Source organism: Belonocnema kinseyi, chromosome 7 (genome assembly GCF_010883055.1).
Source record: "Belonocnema kinseyi isolate 2016_QV_RU_SX_M_011 chromosome 7, B_treatae_v1, whole genome shotgun sequence".
NCBI classification, from domain to species: Eukaryota; Metazoa; Arthropoda; class Insecta; order Hymenoptera; family Cynipidae; genus Belonocnema; species Belonocnema kinseyi.
In genome coordinates, this window is record NC_046663.1 from 86159463 (window position 1) to 86175354 (window position 15892).

The 15892-nt window shown below is 27.2% G+C and overlaps 1 protein-coding gene across 1 annotated transcript in view; it reads right to left on the minus strand.

Moving 5' to 3' along the window:
* The window catches only part of LOC117176182 (putative pyridoxal-dependent decarboxylase domain-containing protein 2), a 30198-nt gene that overhangs the window by 10561 nt on the left and 3745 nt on the right, over positions 1-15892 (minus strand). The window contains exons 3-7 of the mRNA XM_033366280.1: positions 12942-13355; positions 10313-10591; positions 10147-10218; positions 5564-5800; positions 644-1274 (exon numbers count right to left, since the gene is read on the minus strand). Coding sequence (XP_033222171.1) covers positions 644-1274; positions 5564-5800; positions 10147-10218; positions 10313-10591; positions 12942-13355 — 1633 coding nt within the window. The remainder of the gene's footprint in view (positions 1-643; positions 1275-5563; positions 5801-10146; positions 10219-10312; positions 10592-12941; positions 13356-15892) is intronic.

Here is a 15892-nt window from a genome sequence, read left to right on the forward strand (position 1 = left end):
TATAATATTACAGAAAGTATGGAAGAATATGACGCATAAAAAGAGATAAAAAATAGACATACAGTACAGGCCAAAAAGTTTGAAAACACTCATTTTTTATTATTTTTCACAGTTTCATACGAGCTTATGAGTATAAATCATGAAAATGGCCTTATCAAATTACAAAGACTTAAAATTGTAACAAAAAGTTGGAAAAATTGCAATATTCTTTGCTGCAACCAAAATATTTTGGTAGAATATATGAAACATATAATCATGAAGTTTCCATGATATTTCCTCAAAATATATATTTATTTAATTTTTATTCTGATTCTTGCAATATCTACTTGAAAAATAGACAAATAGGCTTCATCCTGAGATCACTTTCTACCGAATTTCGAGAGCATTTAATCCTTTAAAGAGAAATTTTGTTAGCTCTAACATATTTAAAATTAAGAGAACTTAATCAATCATAAAAACAGAAGTGTATTCAAACTTTTGGCCTGTACTGTATCTCCTGTCTCTTCCCTAAATATCCGTTCAACCTCCCTAATTGCCCGTCCAACATCCCTAACTGTCCAACCTAAATAACCACACAAAATACAGCAAAAATATGTGGAACCCGAAAGAATATAAAAGAAGAATATTAGTGAAAATCCCTCACCAGTATCCTGAGTGACCATTCCGAATCGAACACACGCCAATCCATCAGCACCTTCTCCCAGAGAAAAGGCCGCATCCGTACTTCTCAAGGTCTCAACCAAGTGGGTATTTAGCCTATTAAGTTCCTCCTTGGCCTGATCAGTCATGACATTAATCCAAGTCGGCGGAGCGTATCGTACTCCGCCTAAACCCGCCCACCCTGGCATTTCCACCAAATGGAGGGAATCATTCTCCGTCACTAGTTTAACGAAGGTGTCTTTATGGTGTACCGTAGCCACGAGAATTTCAATCTGCTGCTCCAGGCATGCTACAAGGTTATCAATGTCTTCACTGGACGATGGCTTCTCAGGGCATTCTAGGGGACAAATACGAATGGCCACTCCGTGTTGCTCGATTTCGCAAAGCTCGATTTGCACGTTATCAATATCTCTTTGGAGTATTTGTCCCAGCCAGGAATTGAGTTTGTCGTAGTAGGATGGAACTCGCTCGACGGATTGAGAGTCCCGATCTGGTGGGACGAATTGAAAGACCAAGGCACTCGCCACGACTTCGAATAATTGCGGACTATTTACAGGACTTAACATTAGTTCGTTTAATGAAAAACTTCCTAATTCTCCACCTGGTTGTTGACTCTGAAAACAAATAATATATTGCCAATTTAACCCTAAAACGGTACACTGGTGCGAATTCGCACCCGAAGTTTTTTCATTTTGTTAGCATTTACGCAAACACAGCTGCAGCAGATTATACCCGAATATATTAAATATATATGATAAATATGTGTGATATATACTAGTTGTTTATTATATGTTCAATATATTAAATAATTAATATTAACTTTGCAAACAAACCAATTCGCACCAGTTTACCGTTGACGTATGCTGAGTTGGAATGTACCATTTGAGGGTTAAATTATAATCAGGATTGCTATAGAAATTTGGTTTAAAAATTGCATAACTTTTCCAGATCCACTATCAGTGCCGGTTTACCCATTAGGGGGCGCCCCAAAGTGGGGTGAAATCAAAATCAAAATTTCAACAGAAAAGTTACCTTGCAATAAAATAGTTGAACGTTCAGCCAAGAAAGATGAATTGTCAATGACAAATGTAACGAATAATTGATATTTCAATAAAAAAAAGGTTTTTAGTATAAATCAAAAGCAATTCAACTTATCCGAAAAAGACGACATGGCTAGCATCGATTAAATTTAACCCAGAAGTACTTACAAATCCAGTTTTTCTTTTATACGTGTTTCGGGGGCGCTCCTAGTTATTTTGAGCCAAGAAAGAAAAAAAATCGTACTAAGCGTTAAAAAAAAATATTTGTTTAATTTTAACCATAAAAAAGCATATTAAAAATTGCTCAAGTTCCTGAAATTTATCAAATAATGTCCACTCCAGATGTTTATATTCTTTAATTCAATCAATTTTTCCAAAATCATATAAAATATAGATAAAAATGGACTAAAATAGCATTTAGTTTCACGAACTATTATTTTCAAAAATGTTTGTTTTTAATATACTAACTGTTGAAAGAATATGTTCCATGAGATTATTGAGGATCCTGAGCTTAAAAGCAAACAAAAATATAGCAATTCATGGTTCGAAATTGTTCAGTTTCCAGAAATCAATTCAATTGTCGTCTTACCAGATGTATATCTTGTTTGTTTTAACACAAATTTAAACAAATCTATCAAAAATCTATCAAAGCGAATAAAATAGCATTTAGTTTGACCAACTTCAAGATTTTATTTTTAAAAAAAAGTTTCTTTTTTAGTTTAATATCAATATTCAAACTCGTTTTCCCTTCCTGAAATCTATAAAATGATACACTTATCAGATATTTATCTAGTGTATTTCAATATTGATACTTAACTAAACGAAAACGTTTATAAAAATAAAATCTTGATGCTCGTCAAACTAAATGCTATTTTAGCCACTTTATTAATGAATTTTTGATATATTTTTTTAATTTGTGTTAAAACACACAAGATACATCTGATAACGGTACATTTCCATAGATTTCAGGAAACTGAACAATTTTGAACTATAAATTGCTATTCATACTTTTCATAGTTTTCGAGAAAAATGAGATTTTAAATCGGTAAGAATTAAATTTCTTCAGTGTTAGAAATAAAATCCAAATTTTGTTTAATTTGAAGTTTAGAAACCTTAATAATCTCATGGAACATGTTCTTTACATAGTCAGTGAATAAAAATTAACGGTTTGAAAAATAAAACTTGAGAGTTCGTTGAACTAAATGCTACTTTAGCTCATTTTTATCCACTCTTTTCTATATTTATGAAAAAATTAACTGAATTAAACATTATAAATACCTAGAAAGGGTACAATAGAATAGATTTCAGGAATCTCAACAATTTTTAACTATGAACTGCCATTCATATATTGCGTAGTTTTCGAGATAAATGAGATTTTTAATTGTTAATCATATTTTTTTAAATCTTGTTTCTTAAAGACGTATAGGATTTTTTTCATTCTTGGCTCTAAATAACTCTAAATAGTGGAACTTAATGGAGGTTCGCCGTGACGAGTTTTCAACTAACTGGTTGAATCCTCAATCAAAGAATATTCATTTTCAACCAGTCGTATTTTTAACCAAAAACGTACATTTTTTACCAAAATAGACGAATTTTCTACAAAAAATTTTTTTTATCTGGAAAATATGAATTTTCAACTAAAAAGTTAATTTTAAACCAAATAATTGATTTTCAGCCAAAAAATTAGTTTCCCACCAAAAGAAGAACTATCGATGAAATATCTACTTCAATTTTCCACCATAGAGATGATTTTAAAATTAAAATGTGTCTTAAAAAAAGTTAATTTTTAACGAAGTAGTTCAACTTTTACCAAAAAAGCTGAATTTTACATAAAAAATATAAACTTTCAAATAAAAATGTAATAGTTGACATCTCAATCAAAAGATATTTTAATTTGAAATAAAAAACGGTTGAATTCATTGAAAAAGATCAATTTCAAATGAAATAGTTGAATTCTCATCCAAAAAGGATTAATTTTCAGTCAATAGTATTCTTAACCAAAAAATATCAATCCTTCACCCAAGGACACGAATTTTCTACAAAATAGTTTAATTTTTCAACCCGAAAATATGAATGTTCAACAATAATTCATCTTTTTAATTGTACAATCTAGTATGATATTTTGATCCAGAATTCATTTCTTTTGATTAAAAATTCCATTATTTGGTTGAAAATTTAATTATTCTGTTGGAAATAAAAATATTTTCTTAAAAAGTTATCTTTTTTGATTAAAGTTAATTATTTTTATTGGGAAAGTCTACTCTATTGTATTTTTGTTTCAGAATTAATCTTTTTTGGTAAAAAATTGTACTATTTGATGGAAAATTTGATTTTTTTCTTAAAAGTCATGTTTTTGGTAAAAAATGCAATTCTTTTGTTGAAAAGTCGTCTTTTTGGAATTAAAAAACCGTCCTTCTGGATTGAAAATTTATCTTTTGTTTCTTTCAGTTTGAATTTCACGGGATCTCTGGAATTCAAATCAAAATAAAATTATTCATTAAAGTTCTAAAAAAAAAACGTTTAAAATCCCTATAAATCTTTGAAACACTTCAATCTCGTGAAATCTCTTGAAATCCTTTAAGATGTTTAAAACCGCTAGGAATCCTTTTAAATTTAATTTAGCTTATTTTCCAGAGTTCACTGGAAAAATCTTTAAATCATCGGACAGCCAGCATAATTCCTTGGAATCCTTTAAAAGCCTCGAAATTGTTTGGCAATTACTTAAAAACTGAGAAATTATTGTTAACCTCTTTAAAACTAATAAAATCTTTTAAAAATAGTTGAAATATTTAGAAATCCTTTTAAAACTCTTCAAATCACTGGGAGTATGTCGAAATTTGTTGAAAAAAAAACCGCCTACAATCCATTAAAATCCCTCAGAATTCCTTAAAACTGGTCGACATCCTACATTAAACAAATAAATAAATCATTTGATGCTACTTTTTTAATTTTTGTATCAACTTTCTTAATATTTTAACATACTTTATTTCCATACTGATTTTTCATAATGATTATTATAGGATCGCGAATAAAATTTAAGAAATTTATTATTGGAAGATCATTACAGACCTATTCGGAATGGTTAAATTGCAATACGCCACATGGTGACAAAAATCCGAACTAGAAAAAATAGGTGCGATTTTAAAGATGCATTTTAATTTGTGCACAAAAGTGTTTTAACGATTTTTTAAAGTTTTAAATATTTATTGGATAGTACAAATAAACCTTTGTCGGAAACAAAGGGTTTTAGATGAAATTTACATCTTATACAGTGAAAAAATACATTTTTTGACAGAAATATTTTTCTGAGAAAAAGCTATTATTGTACTGTTTATTGTAATTTTCAACAAATTATAAACCTAAATGAATTTATTTTGAAGCAAAAATGAAGTCAAAATAAATTTTTATTAATATATGCATGAAATATTTACTATTTAAAAATCTGATCTAAAAGTTAGGTTAAAATTCGTATTTCAATTCCAATCGTCTATTACAGGAAGTAGTAAAATAATTGTGTTTTTTTAAAAAGGTTTTTGACAAAAATGTGTTTTTTCACTGTATAAGGTGGAAATTCTGTCTAATACGAATTGTTTTTTATGAAGATTTGTTTTTAGTATTTCAATCATTGTTTTAAACTTCGCAAAACAATTGTAAAAACACTTTTGCGCAAAAATGAAAATACATATTTAAAATTGTACCTACTCTTTCTAGTTCCAGTTTTCGGCACCAGGTGGCGATTACAAGGTATTGTGAAAGATTGCATGAAATTGGGAGGGATTGCATGGTATTGCGGAAAAAGCGTACACGCCCCTCGGACGATATAAATATTTTTAACTCTAAAAAAATGAATATTTTCTACTCACCAATAAACTAATGCAGTTAAATTTTGCAATCTTATTGTATAACTCCTCGACGACTAAGAAGCACTGCTTAAATCTATTTTGTATACCATCTCTACCCAGAGCTTGCAACGCAGTCCATAATGGTAACGTGGGCAATCGTCTCGACAAAGAATCCACCATTAATCCCGACACTAAAGAGAGGGTCGTATCTCTGGATGTGGGACGTCCTCCTCTCGTATCTGTTAATCTATACAATGTCTATATTCCGCAGTAATTAAGGAAAATTTGCATAAAGTCAAAATAAAGTCATTGGAAGAAAAGTAATAGAAATTTAAATTAGATTAAAATCAAATTCAAAATCCTATTTAACGTCCAATACTCATGTTTATACATAGAATTCTTGAAAATAAAAAAAATAAAATCCAACGACCAAATTTGGACAACCACCACAAAATCCTTCTACTGTAATTAAAAAAAGATCCCCTTAACAATATTAAATTTTTTTAAAGGGGATCTTTTTTTTAATTACGATAGGAGGATTTTGTAGTGATTGTCCAAATTTGGTCGTTGGATTCTTGGTTTCATTTTCATGAATTCTATGCATTAAAAATATAATAAATCAAAGAGTAGAACAAATTATTCTGAACAAGGGCGGATCAAGAAAAATTTTCGAACTTGTCTCCTCTATGGATTTAAAAGAACTTTTAAATTGAATATAATCAGGAGGAGAGTTCTTAAATTCCCGAGAATTTAAGGTCAGGTTTTATAACCAAGAATATGACAGAATTTAAAAGAGTTTAGGATTTATGATTTTTAACAACACTTTAATTGTTCAGGTTATATCAGCGATTGAATATAAATTATTTTCTAGCTCAAACATATTCTGGAATTTAAAATATTCAAAGCAGTAGCTCATTAATTATTTAACACTGTTAGACTGAAACTATAAACAAGACATAAGCCTTCAATAAAAAAAATTTTACAATGTACTTTAACTTTGACCCAATTATTTAAATTTCAATTAAAAAAGATTAATTTTCAACAAGATAATTAAACTTTTAACCAACGAGCTAACTTTTCAACTTAAAATATAAATCCTTAACAAAAAAGTGATTTCCTAACAAAGCAACTCAACCAAATGTTTTAAACAAATTAGTTGAATTATCAAGCAAAGAAGAACGATTTTTAACCAAAAAGTTGCATTTTCACACAAAAAATGAAATTTATTCTATAACAGATGAAGTTTTAAATCAAAAAGACCAATTTTGAAAAAAAGAGTTGAATTTTCGATTGAAAAAGATTCCAGTCGAATTTTCACGATCAAACTATGAATTTTTTAACAAGAAAGAATTTTCTACCAAAACAATTGAATTGTCAATCCAAAAAGACGAATTTTGAACCGAAAATGATGACTTTAACAAAATTGTTGAATTCTCTAGCAAATAGTTGCATTTTTATACAAAAACATGACATTTATCTTAAAGCAGAAGAATTTTTTATTGCAAAAAAGTTGCGTTTTCATAAAAAAGAAAATCAAGTTAACTCAATAACATCAAAAATTGAATTTATGTAACAAAAAAATAAGTTTCTACGAAAAAATTGAAAATTCAATCCAAAAAGACGAGGTTTTTGAACCAAAAAGGATGATTTTCTAATCAAATATTTCAATTCTCTACCAAATAGTTGCATTTTTAGCCAAAAAAGATCAATTTTGTGCTAAAACAAATAAATTTGTAATAATAAAACATTATTTTTTACGAAATAGTTCAGTTTTCAAGAAAATAGTAAAACAGCTTAATTTCTAACCAAACAGTTGCATTTTTATCAAAAAAAGATTTAATTTCTGCTAAAGCAGGTAAACTTTAAAATAAAAAAGAAAAACTTTAAGAAAAGAGTTGAATTCTCAACCGAAAAAATTAATGAAAAAATGCAATTTTCTATTAATGAAAATAAATTCTGAGATTCTCATAAATTCTCAAAAATTTATTTCTCGGTTATATTCTCGGTAATATTGACATTCTCGTTACCTTTCTCAAAGTAATATAAGCGGCTCAGAACTCTAATCAGGAGATAAATGCCTCTTTATTGATATTTTTCAATTGTAGTTTTCATATTTGTAAAAAAAACTGATAGCATATTCATATTCGGGGCCGTGCATAAATTTCGTAGGTACATATCTTGTTAAAAAATCATCCTTTTATGTTGAAAATTCAACTTCTTAGTTGAAAGTTGAACTACTTTATTAAAAATTAATTTTTTATGTAAATATTCATAGTTTTAGTTAAAAATCAACTTTTGATTGAAAAGTTATCTTTTTTTAGACTAAATAATTCAAGTGTTTGGTTGAAACTTTATTTTCTTGGTATAAAATTAATCTTCATGGTTGAAAATACGTCTTCTTTGGTCAAATTCGCTTGCTTTTTATTAAAAATTAAAATATTTATTCGTAAAAATTTTCACTACTATATTTTTTGTTGAGAATTCAACTCCTCATTTAAAAGTTGCCTCATTTAAAATGAACTTTTTTGTTGAAAATTCACTTTGCTAAATTGAAATTTTTTAAATTAAAATTTAAGTACTCCATTTTTTGTTAAGAAGTGATATTTTTTAAATGAATAATTGAACTATTTGGTTGAAACCTCGTATTTTTCGTAGAATATTAATTTTCTTGATTAGAAATTTAAATTAATTCAACTATTTAACAAAAAATGTTTTCATTTTGTTGAAAATTCGTCTTTTTGTAGGAAAATCAATTTTTTTTAATGCAACTGTTTGTTGAAAAATTAATCTGTTTTAGTTGAAGATTTAAATACCTGGTTGAAAATTCGTCTTCTATGATTGAATTCATTGTTTTTTATTAGGAACTAAAATATTTTTTCGTTGAAATATCGATTATTATATTTTTTGTTGAAAACTCAACTCCTTGGTTGAAAGTTGAATTACTTGATCAAAAATTCATTTTTGTTGTCGAAGATTTATTACTTTAGCAAAAAATTGAAATAATTTGTTGAGACTTCCGTGTTTGGAATAAAAACTTATATTTTAAACTGAAAATTTAACTATTTGACCAAAGCTAACAGTTTTATAAAATATTCGTGTTTTTTTTTTTAATTGAAAATTAATTGGTTTCCGGTTCGTAATTTTAGGTAAAACTTCAACGGTTAGGTTCAAAATGAACTTTTTTGTTGAAAATTCACTTTTCTAAAGTTAAATTTTTTTAAATTAAAATTTAAGTATACCATTTTTGGTTAAAAGTGACCTTTTTTAAACTAAATTATTGAACTATTTGCTGCAACTTCGTCATTTTGGTAGAAAATTAATCTTCTTGGTTGAAAAATCTATTAAATTCAACTATTTAATCAAAAATGTATTTATTTTGTTGAAAATTCGTCTTTTTAGTAGAAAATTAATTTTTTATTCAAAATGCAACTGTTTGGTGGAATTAAATCTGCTTTAGTTGAAAATTCAACTCCTTGGTTGAAAGTTGAACTAATTTCTTAAAAATTCATTTTTTTGAGATTCATTATTTTAGTAGAAAACTGAACTAATTTGTTGAATCTTCCGATTTTGAAGTACAAAATTATATTTTAAACTGAAAATCTAACTATTTGACCAAAGCGCAACTCTTTTATTCAAATTTCATATTTTCTGATTGAAAATTCAACTATTTTGTAGGAAAAATTCGTCTTTTTGTCTTGGAAATTAAAAAATTTGGTAGAAAGTCAAATATGTGGTAGAAAAATCAACTATTTTGTAAAATATTCCTTTTTTTATTATTGAGAAAAATATTCTTTTTAATGAAGATTAAACTATTTGCTTGAGAATTTATGTTGTTTGTTGAAATTTTCTTTATTGGCTTAAAACTTGATTTTTCTATATTAAAATGTGACTATTTGATCGAAATTTAAGTTTTTGCTTGAAAATGTATATTTTTGGGTAGAAAATTTAACTGTTTTTTATAGAAAATTCGTCTGTCTTTGAAATTCAATAGTTTGGTAGATAAAGCAACTCCTTCGTAGAAAATCCGATTTTGTATTGAAAATTAATTTTTTTAAATGTTAATTTAACTATTAAAATTTTGGTTTTGAATTTATCTTTTTAATAAAAAAATTGTAACTATTAGGTTGGAAATTGATGTAATTTGTTACACTTACTTACTTACTCACATACTTCTTGGTTAAAAATTCAACTATTTGGTTAGAAATTAATGTATTTTGTTCAAAATTCATCTCTTTTTACAGAAAATTAATCTTTTTAGTTGAAAATTGAACGTTTTGTTATAAAATTGAATTATTTTATTGAAAATTCAACCTTTCTGTAGAAAGCTAGCCTTTTTAGCTGGAAAATTTCACTGGTTGAAATTTTACGTGTTTTTTTTTAAATTCAGCTTTTATAGTAGAAAATTATTCTTCTTCGTTGGAAATACATATATATCTGATAATTAGAGGGCTTAAATTTGTTAAGGAGATTGAGAGGCCTTACGCACTTTATTTATCTGATACAGATTTTTTTAAATTGATTTTTTAAATGTCGGAGATCCGTCCTTGCTTCTGAAAGTTAACGATAATTTTTTTTTTTTTTAATTGTAGTACGTTAAAGGATACAACTACTGGCAACGAAGGAATGCCGAGCCATACACCAAGAGGCAATGTGATACTGTCGGCAATTTTTGAAGGCTGTAATTAGAAAAGTATTTAATAGAATTCTACAGTTGACCAAATTATGTTTTTATCTTAAGAGTTGAATTTATTCATTTTTTTCTGTAATTACCAAGTCTTTTGTAGAACTAAGAGCAAGTGCTGCCAGAGAATTTCCCCTGAGGTGCAACCAGACGTTGTATTTATCACAAATCTCCCGAATTCTACTAATATTATCGCAGTGTCCGGTTAAAACAGAGCCAGTTTCTGCCAAAACTAATAAAGGAGTCACCACATTTGATTGTGTGTCTTCTGCTAAACGTCTCTCCAAAGCTGAAACGTCCATACTGTACCGGGATCCGAACATTGTGTTTTGTGGAATCGGCCTCACACAACTTAAAGGCAGAGAAAGCTGAAAAATTAATTAAAATCACTCTTTAAAAATTAACAAGGATTCTAAATCTGTAAATTCAATCAGGTTCAAGACTCTCATTATTATAAAACCAGTTTTCAAACATACTTAAAATTTGGATAAATATTATTATTATAATTATGTTACAAAAGGGTTGGCCGTTTTAATCAAAGAAAAAAATTCTTGGTCATTTGACGGTTTTTTCCCGGTTATCAAAAATTGTTAATGCAAAAAAGGTTGGTTTGTAAGTTTATTTAAATCAGTTTTAGTGACAACAGTTATATAGAATTTGGTCAGCAAGACATACATAAAATACATGAATGATCAAACAAGTAGTTTAGTTTTTAATTAAAAAAGACAATAATGAATCGTCGATTACAAAATGAATTTTCAATAAAAATAGGTTGAATTGAACCCAATAATACAAATTTTCGAGGAATTATTTTAATCCTCAACCAAGAATGATTTTCAAGTCAATACAAAAATCTAATTCAAAAAGTTGATTTGTCAACCAGAAAATATACATTTTTAACAAAAAAGTTGAATTTCCGACCCAAAAATATGCATTTTATACAAAAATAATTGAATTTTTTACCTGAAAAATGTGAGTTTTTAACAAAAATAATTAATCTTTAAATAAAAGAGATTAATTTCCAAGCAATAATGAAGTAGTTACTTCTCCAGAAAAAAAATGATTTTCCATCAAAAAACGAATTTTCAACGAAATTATTAAAATTTAAAACTAAAAGAGATTAATTTCCAAGCAATAATGAAATAGTTACTTTTCCAGAAAAAAAAAATAATTTTCAATCAAAAAACGAATTTTTAAACGAAATTATTAGAATTTCAAACCAAAAGAGATTAATTTCCAAGCAATAATGAAATAGATACTTTTCCAGAAAAAATAAATAATTTTCAATCAAAAAACGAATTTTCAACGAAATTATTAAAATTTCGAACTAAAAAATTAATTTCCAACTACAATAATGAATCGTCAACCAAAAAATGTTTTAACCAAATAGTTTAATTATCAAACCCAAAAGATTAATTTTCTTTCAAAAGACAAATTTTCAACAAATACATGAATTTTCAACTAAAAAAAAATAAATTCTTAACCAAAAGTAGCATAGTTAAAATTGATGAAAGTGGATTTTCAAGAAAATAGTTCAATCTTCAATGAAAGGAAAGTATTTTTAAACAAAATGTTGACGGTTTAACGAAAGAGATTATTTTTAAACCAAGAAGACCAAATGTTCAATAAATAAAAGTAATTTTTAACCAAAGATATATATTTTTGAACAAAAAGATACATTTTTAATTAGGAAGACTAATTTTTAACCAAATAAATGAATGTGTAACTAAAAAATATAAATGTTCAAGCAAGAGTAGAATATTTACTTTTCTAGTTAAAAACTTAATTTTTAATAAAAGAAATGAATTTTTAACTACAATGATGAATCTTCATCCAAAACATGCATTTTTAACCAAATAATTAATGAATTTTCTAAAAAAAAAATAACAAAATACGCGAATTTTCAATTAAAAATTATAAACTGTCCACCAAAACTAGAATAATTAAAATGCTAGAAAAAAATATTTTTAACCAAAATAAACACGAATTTTCAACAAAATAGTTCAATGTTGAATCAAAACGATGTTGTATTAACAAAAAGTTGAATAATTAATTTTTTTTTGAATCAATTAAATTTTCGACCAAAAAGGTGAATTGGCCACCAAAAAAATTATCGAACTAAACCGTTTTGTTTTTAACCAAAAAAGACGAATTTTTAATAATAATGTAATATTTCTTATTTTAAATCAAAATTTTTTTATTATAAACCAAAAACAGATTAATCTCCTACCTAAAAGTTGTAAGTTTTCGACAAAAAATGCAATTTCTACCAAAACAGATGAATGTTGAACCCAAAAGGACGAATTTTCAACCCAAAAGAATGAGTTTTTAACAAAAATGTTGAATTTTCAACAAAATAAACAATTTCATTTCAACTGTCAGATTTTTCCTGCCATTTTGTAAGTTACCCTAGACCATTATTAAATTTCTTGATTTTCTAAAATCCCATGCTCTGTAACAAGCCTCGTATTAACCAAAGATAAAAAAATATCTCATTACACACAAAAAGCATCCAATGCGTAAACTGCGTTCTTGAAAAAAATGATGTTTTTTTATATTACTGGAACTTTTTAGATTCCCTCGATTCAGGATCAAGGCCACTGCAAGCGATGACCGAAACTGTTCTTATATCGGGAGTTGAGTGCAATTCAATTCAATTCTTGTTTGCCCTAATGCAAAGACCACTCCAACAACTATTTAACTTTATTTAATATTTACCTGTCTGCACAAATGCTGTACGATTCCCAGAGGTGCGGCGACAGAGCTGTAAATTAAAGGAGGAGAGGATGCGAGGGCAGTGAACCCCTCTTCCATATATCGAGGATACTTTCTGTGGAGAGCAAGTCTTGTGACTCGGACAAGGCCTTCTAGGTGATCTTCGTGAAATGAGGAGGCGCAGTCTACGAAACGAAAAATGTGACTGAGCCATCTGGTCGTGTCCGCTGCCAGCCTTCCAGCTAATCTTTGGGCATGATTTTTGGGCAAAGCGACTGCATATGCCGAGACTGAATGGGCGATAAGGGTTAATTTTGCTGCATCTGACAAGGTTGGTAAATTTGCGAATTGAGACGTCGAGCTTTCTGTTTTTCCATCTTCGGCGATATGTTGAACATCCTCGTGAATCACCAAGTCCTGTACAAACCAAATTGTTCACGTTTTTAATATTTTGTAAATAAAAATAATCTTCTTCCGAACACGATGATTCTTTTTTATTATTTTGAAAATAATTCCAGTCAATGATGCTAAGAAAAATAATTAGCTAATAAAAATAATATTTGAAATCTTTGTGAATTCGCTAAAATCCCTTGAAGTACTTAAAATCTTGAAATTTCTGTGAAATCTTTTGGAATCTTTTCAGTTTTTTAGTAAAATATTTTAAATCTTTAAATTATGTTTAATCTTTTTGGCTTTTTTTTTAAATCTTGTGTACTGTATCCTCTTTGAAATCTTTAAAATTCTTGTATTCTTTTGAATTCCTCATAAAATCTTTAAATTATTTGTGAAATCTTTTGTATTCATTTAAAATCATCAAAATATTTTAATCTGTATAAAATCTTAGAAATCTGGTTTACTATCGCCTTTTTCAATCTTTAAAAATTTTTAAATCTTTTGAATGTTTTAAAATATTTGGAAATATTCGAAATCTTTGTTTAATTCTTTTAAATAAAGTGTACACTAGGATGGCTCAAAAACGCGTTTCTTCTTTAGGGGGCAACGATCTCCCAATTCCATTCCAAAACATACAAAAAAAATCCCTAATTTTTATTTATTTTTATTTTTTTATTTTAACAGGTGCCGGTTTTGAGTTGAAGTTTTCCATGTAAAATGCATGGGAAAAAATCACTTTTTTGAGTTTTGGGAATAATTTTGTAGGGTTTGAAAAAATGTGACGGGAAAGTATGGGGGCCTATTGAGAATTATCCAGCGAAGAATATTATGTATCAGACATATGAGGTTGACATCTCTAATACACCCTCACGAGTACCTGAAAACTACCCTTAAAACAAAAACTGTCAATTCTTCATGAAATCGACCTTTTGAGCACTGTATTCTCGTATTTTTTAAATTCAAATTACTACTATTGGTCTAGTGGCATATTTTTTATCACTGGTTAATTAATTATTAATTATTTCAACAAATGAAATTTCATTAAATATTTTTTCCCCGCAAATTTGCCCCCCCCCCCTTAAAATTATGACTAATAGTCTAGTGGAATATTTAACAACATTGGTTTATAAATTTGTCATTATTTAGACAAATGTAATATGTTTAAATAATTTTATTTTCGAAAATTCATTTTTTCCCTAAAAATTATCACTATTGGTTCAGTTGAATATTTATTCACATTACTTCATTCATTTTCAATTACTTAAACAAATGAAACTTGTTCGAATAATTTGGTTTCGAATTTTTTTAATAAAAAATATTACTGTGGGTCTAGTGGAATATTTATCAGCAATAATTAATTACTGATTCATAATTAATTTAATAATAATTAATTCATCAGTTATATTTAAGTAATAATTTTTATTTTAAAGAAATTTGTAATATTTTTCAAGGAAAAAAAGAATTTTTGAAAAAAATTGTTAAAACAAATTCCACTCGTTTAAATAATAAAAAATTAATGAACGAATTTTAATAAATATTCTACTAGACTAATAGTAATAATTTTTAGAGGGGAAAAAAGAAGAATTGACATTTTTTGTTTTAAGGGTAGTTTTCAGGTACTCGTGGGGATGTGTTAGGGGTATCAAACCCATATGTCTAATAGATGAAATTCTTCGTTGGAGAATTCTCTATAGGCCCCCATACTTTCCCGTCACATTTTTTCAAACCCCAAAAAATATTTTTAAAACTCAAAAAAGTGATTTTTCCCCATGCATTTTACATGGGAAACGTTAAGTCTGTTAAAATAAAAAAATTATGGAATTTCTTGTTTTTAGATTTGCAATCTTTGTGAAATGTTCGAAATCTTTAGGATATTTTTGTAAAATCTTTGAAATCTTTCTCAAGTCTTTTGAAATATTTGCGAAATTTTTCTTATATCTTTGTTTGTGAAATCTTTTATATTTGTTAAAATCATTGAACTGTTTGAAATCTTAGTGAAAATTTTCCAAATCTTATAAAATGTTTTGAAAACTTTTGAAATCGTTTCAAATCTTTGAAATGTTTTAAACTTTTTGGAATCGGGTGTACTGTGCCCTTTTCAAACCTTTGAAATCCTTAAAATCTTTTAAATGTTTTAAAAACTTTGTGGCATTTTTCTGAAATATTTGAAATCTGGTGTAAACACCTTTTTTAAATCTTTGAAATCCGTGAAATCTTTGTAAAATTTCAAAAAAATTTTAAATATTTTTAAATCTTTTAAAAAAAATTTCGCATCTTTATTATTCGTACTTTTAAATTAATTAAACCTTTCTGTGGCATATTTGCAAATTAGAATCAAAATTTGAAGTTTAATGAACAATATTTATTGATACAAAGAGTTCTTTCTTTATTATTTATAAATATTTTAGGAATTTTCATATGACATTACATTTTCCAACAGTAGATAACCAACAGGAGATAACAGAAAAATGTTGCCGTCAAAATTGCCAGTTCTTGCTTCGAGTTAAAGGATGTGTTTATTTCGATTCGTGACATTTTTCAATTTCTTATTTGTTTTAATA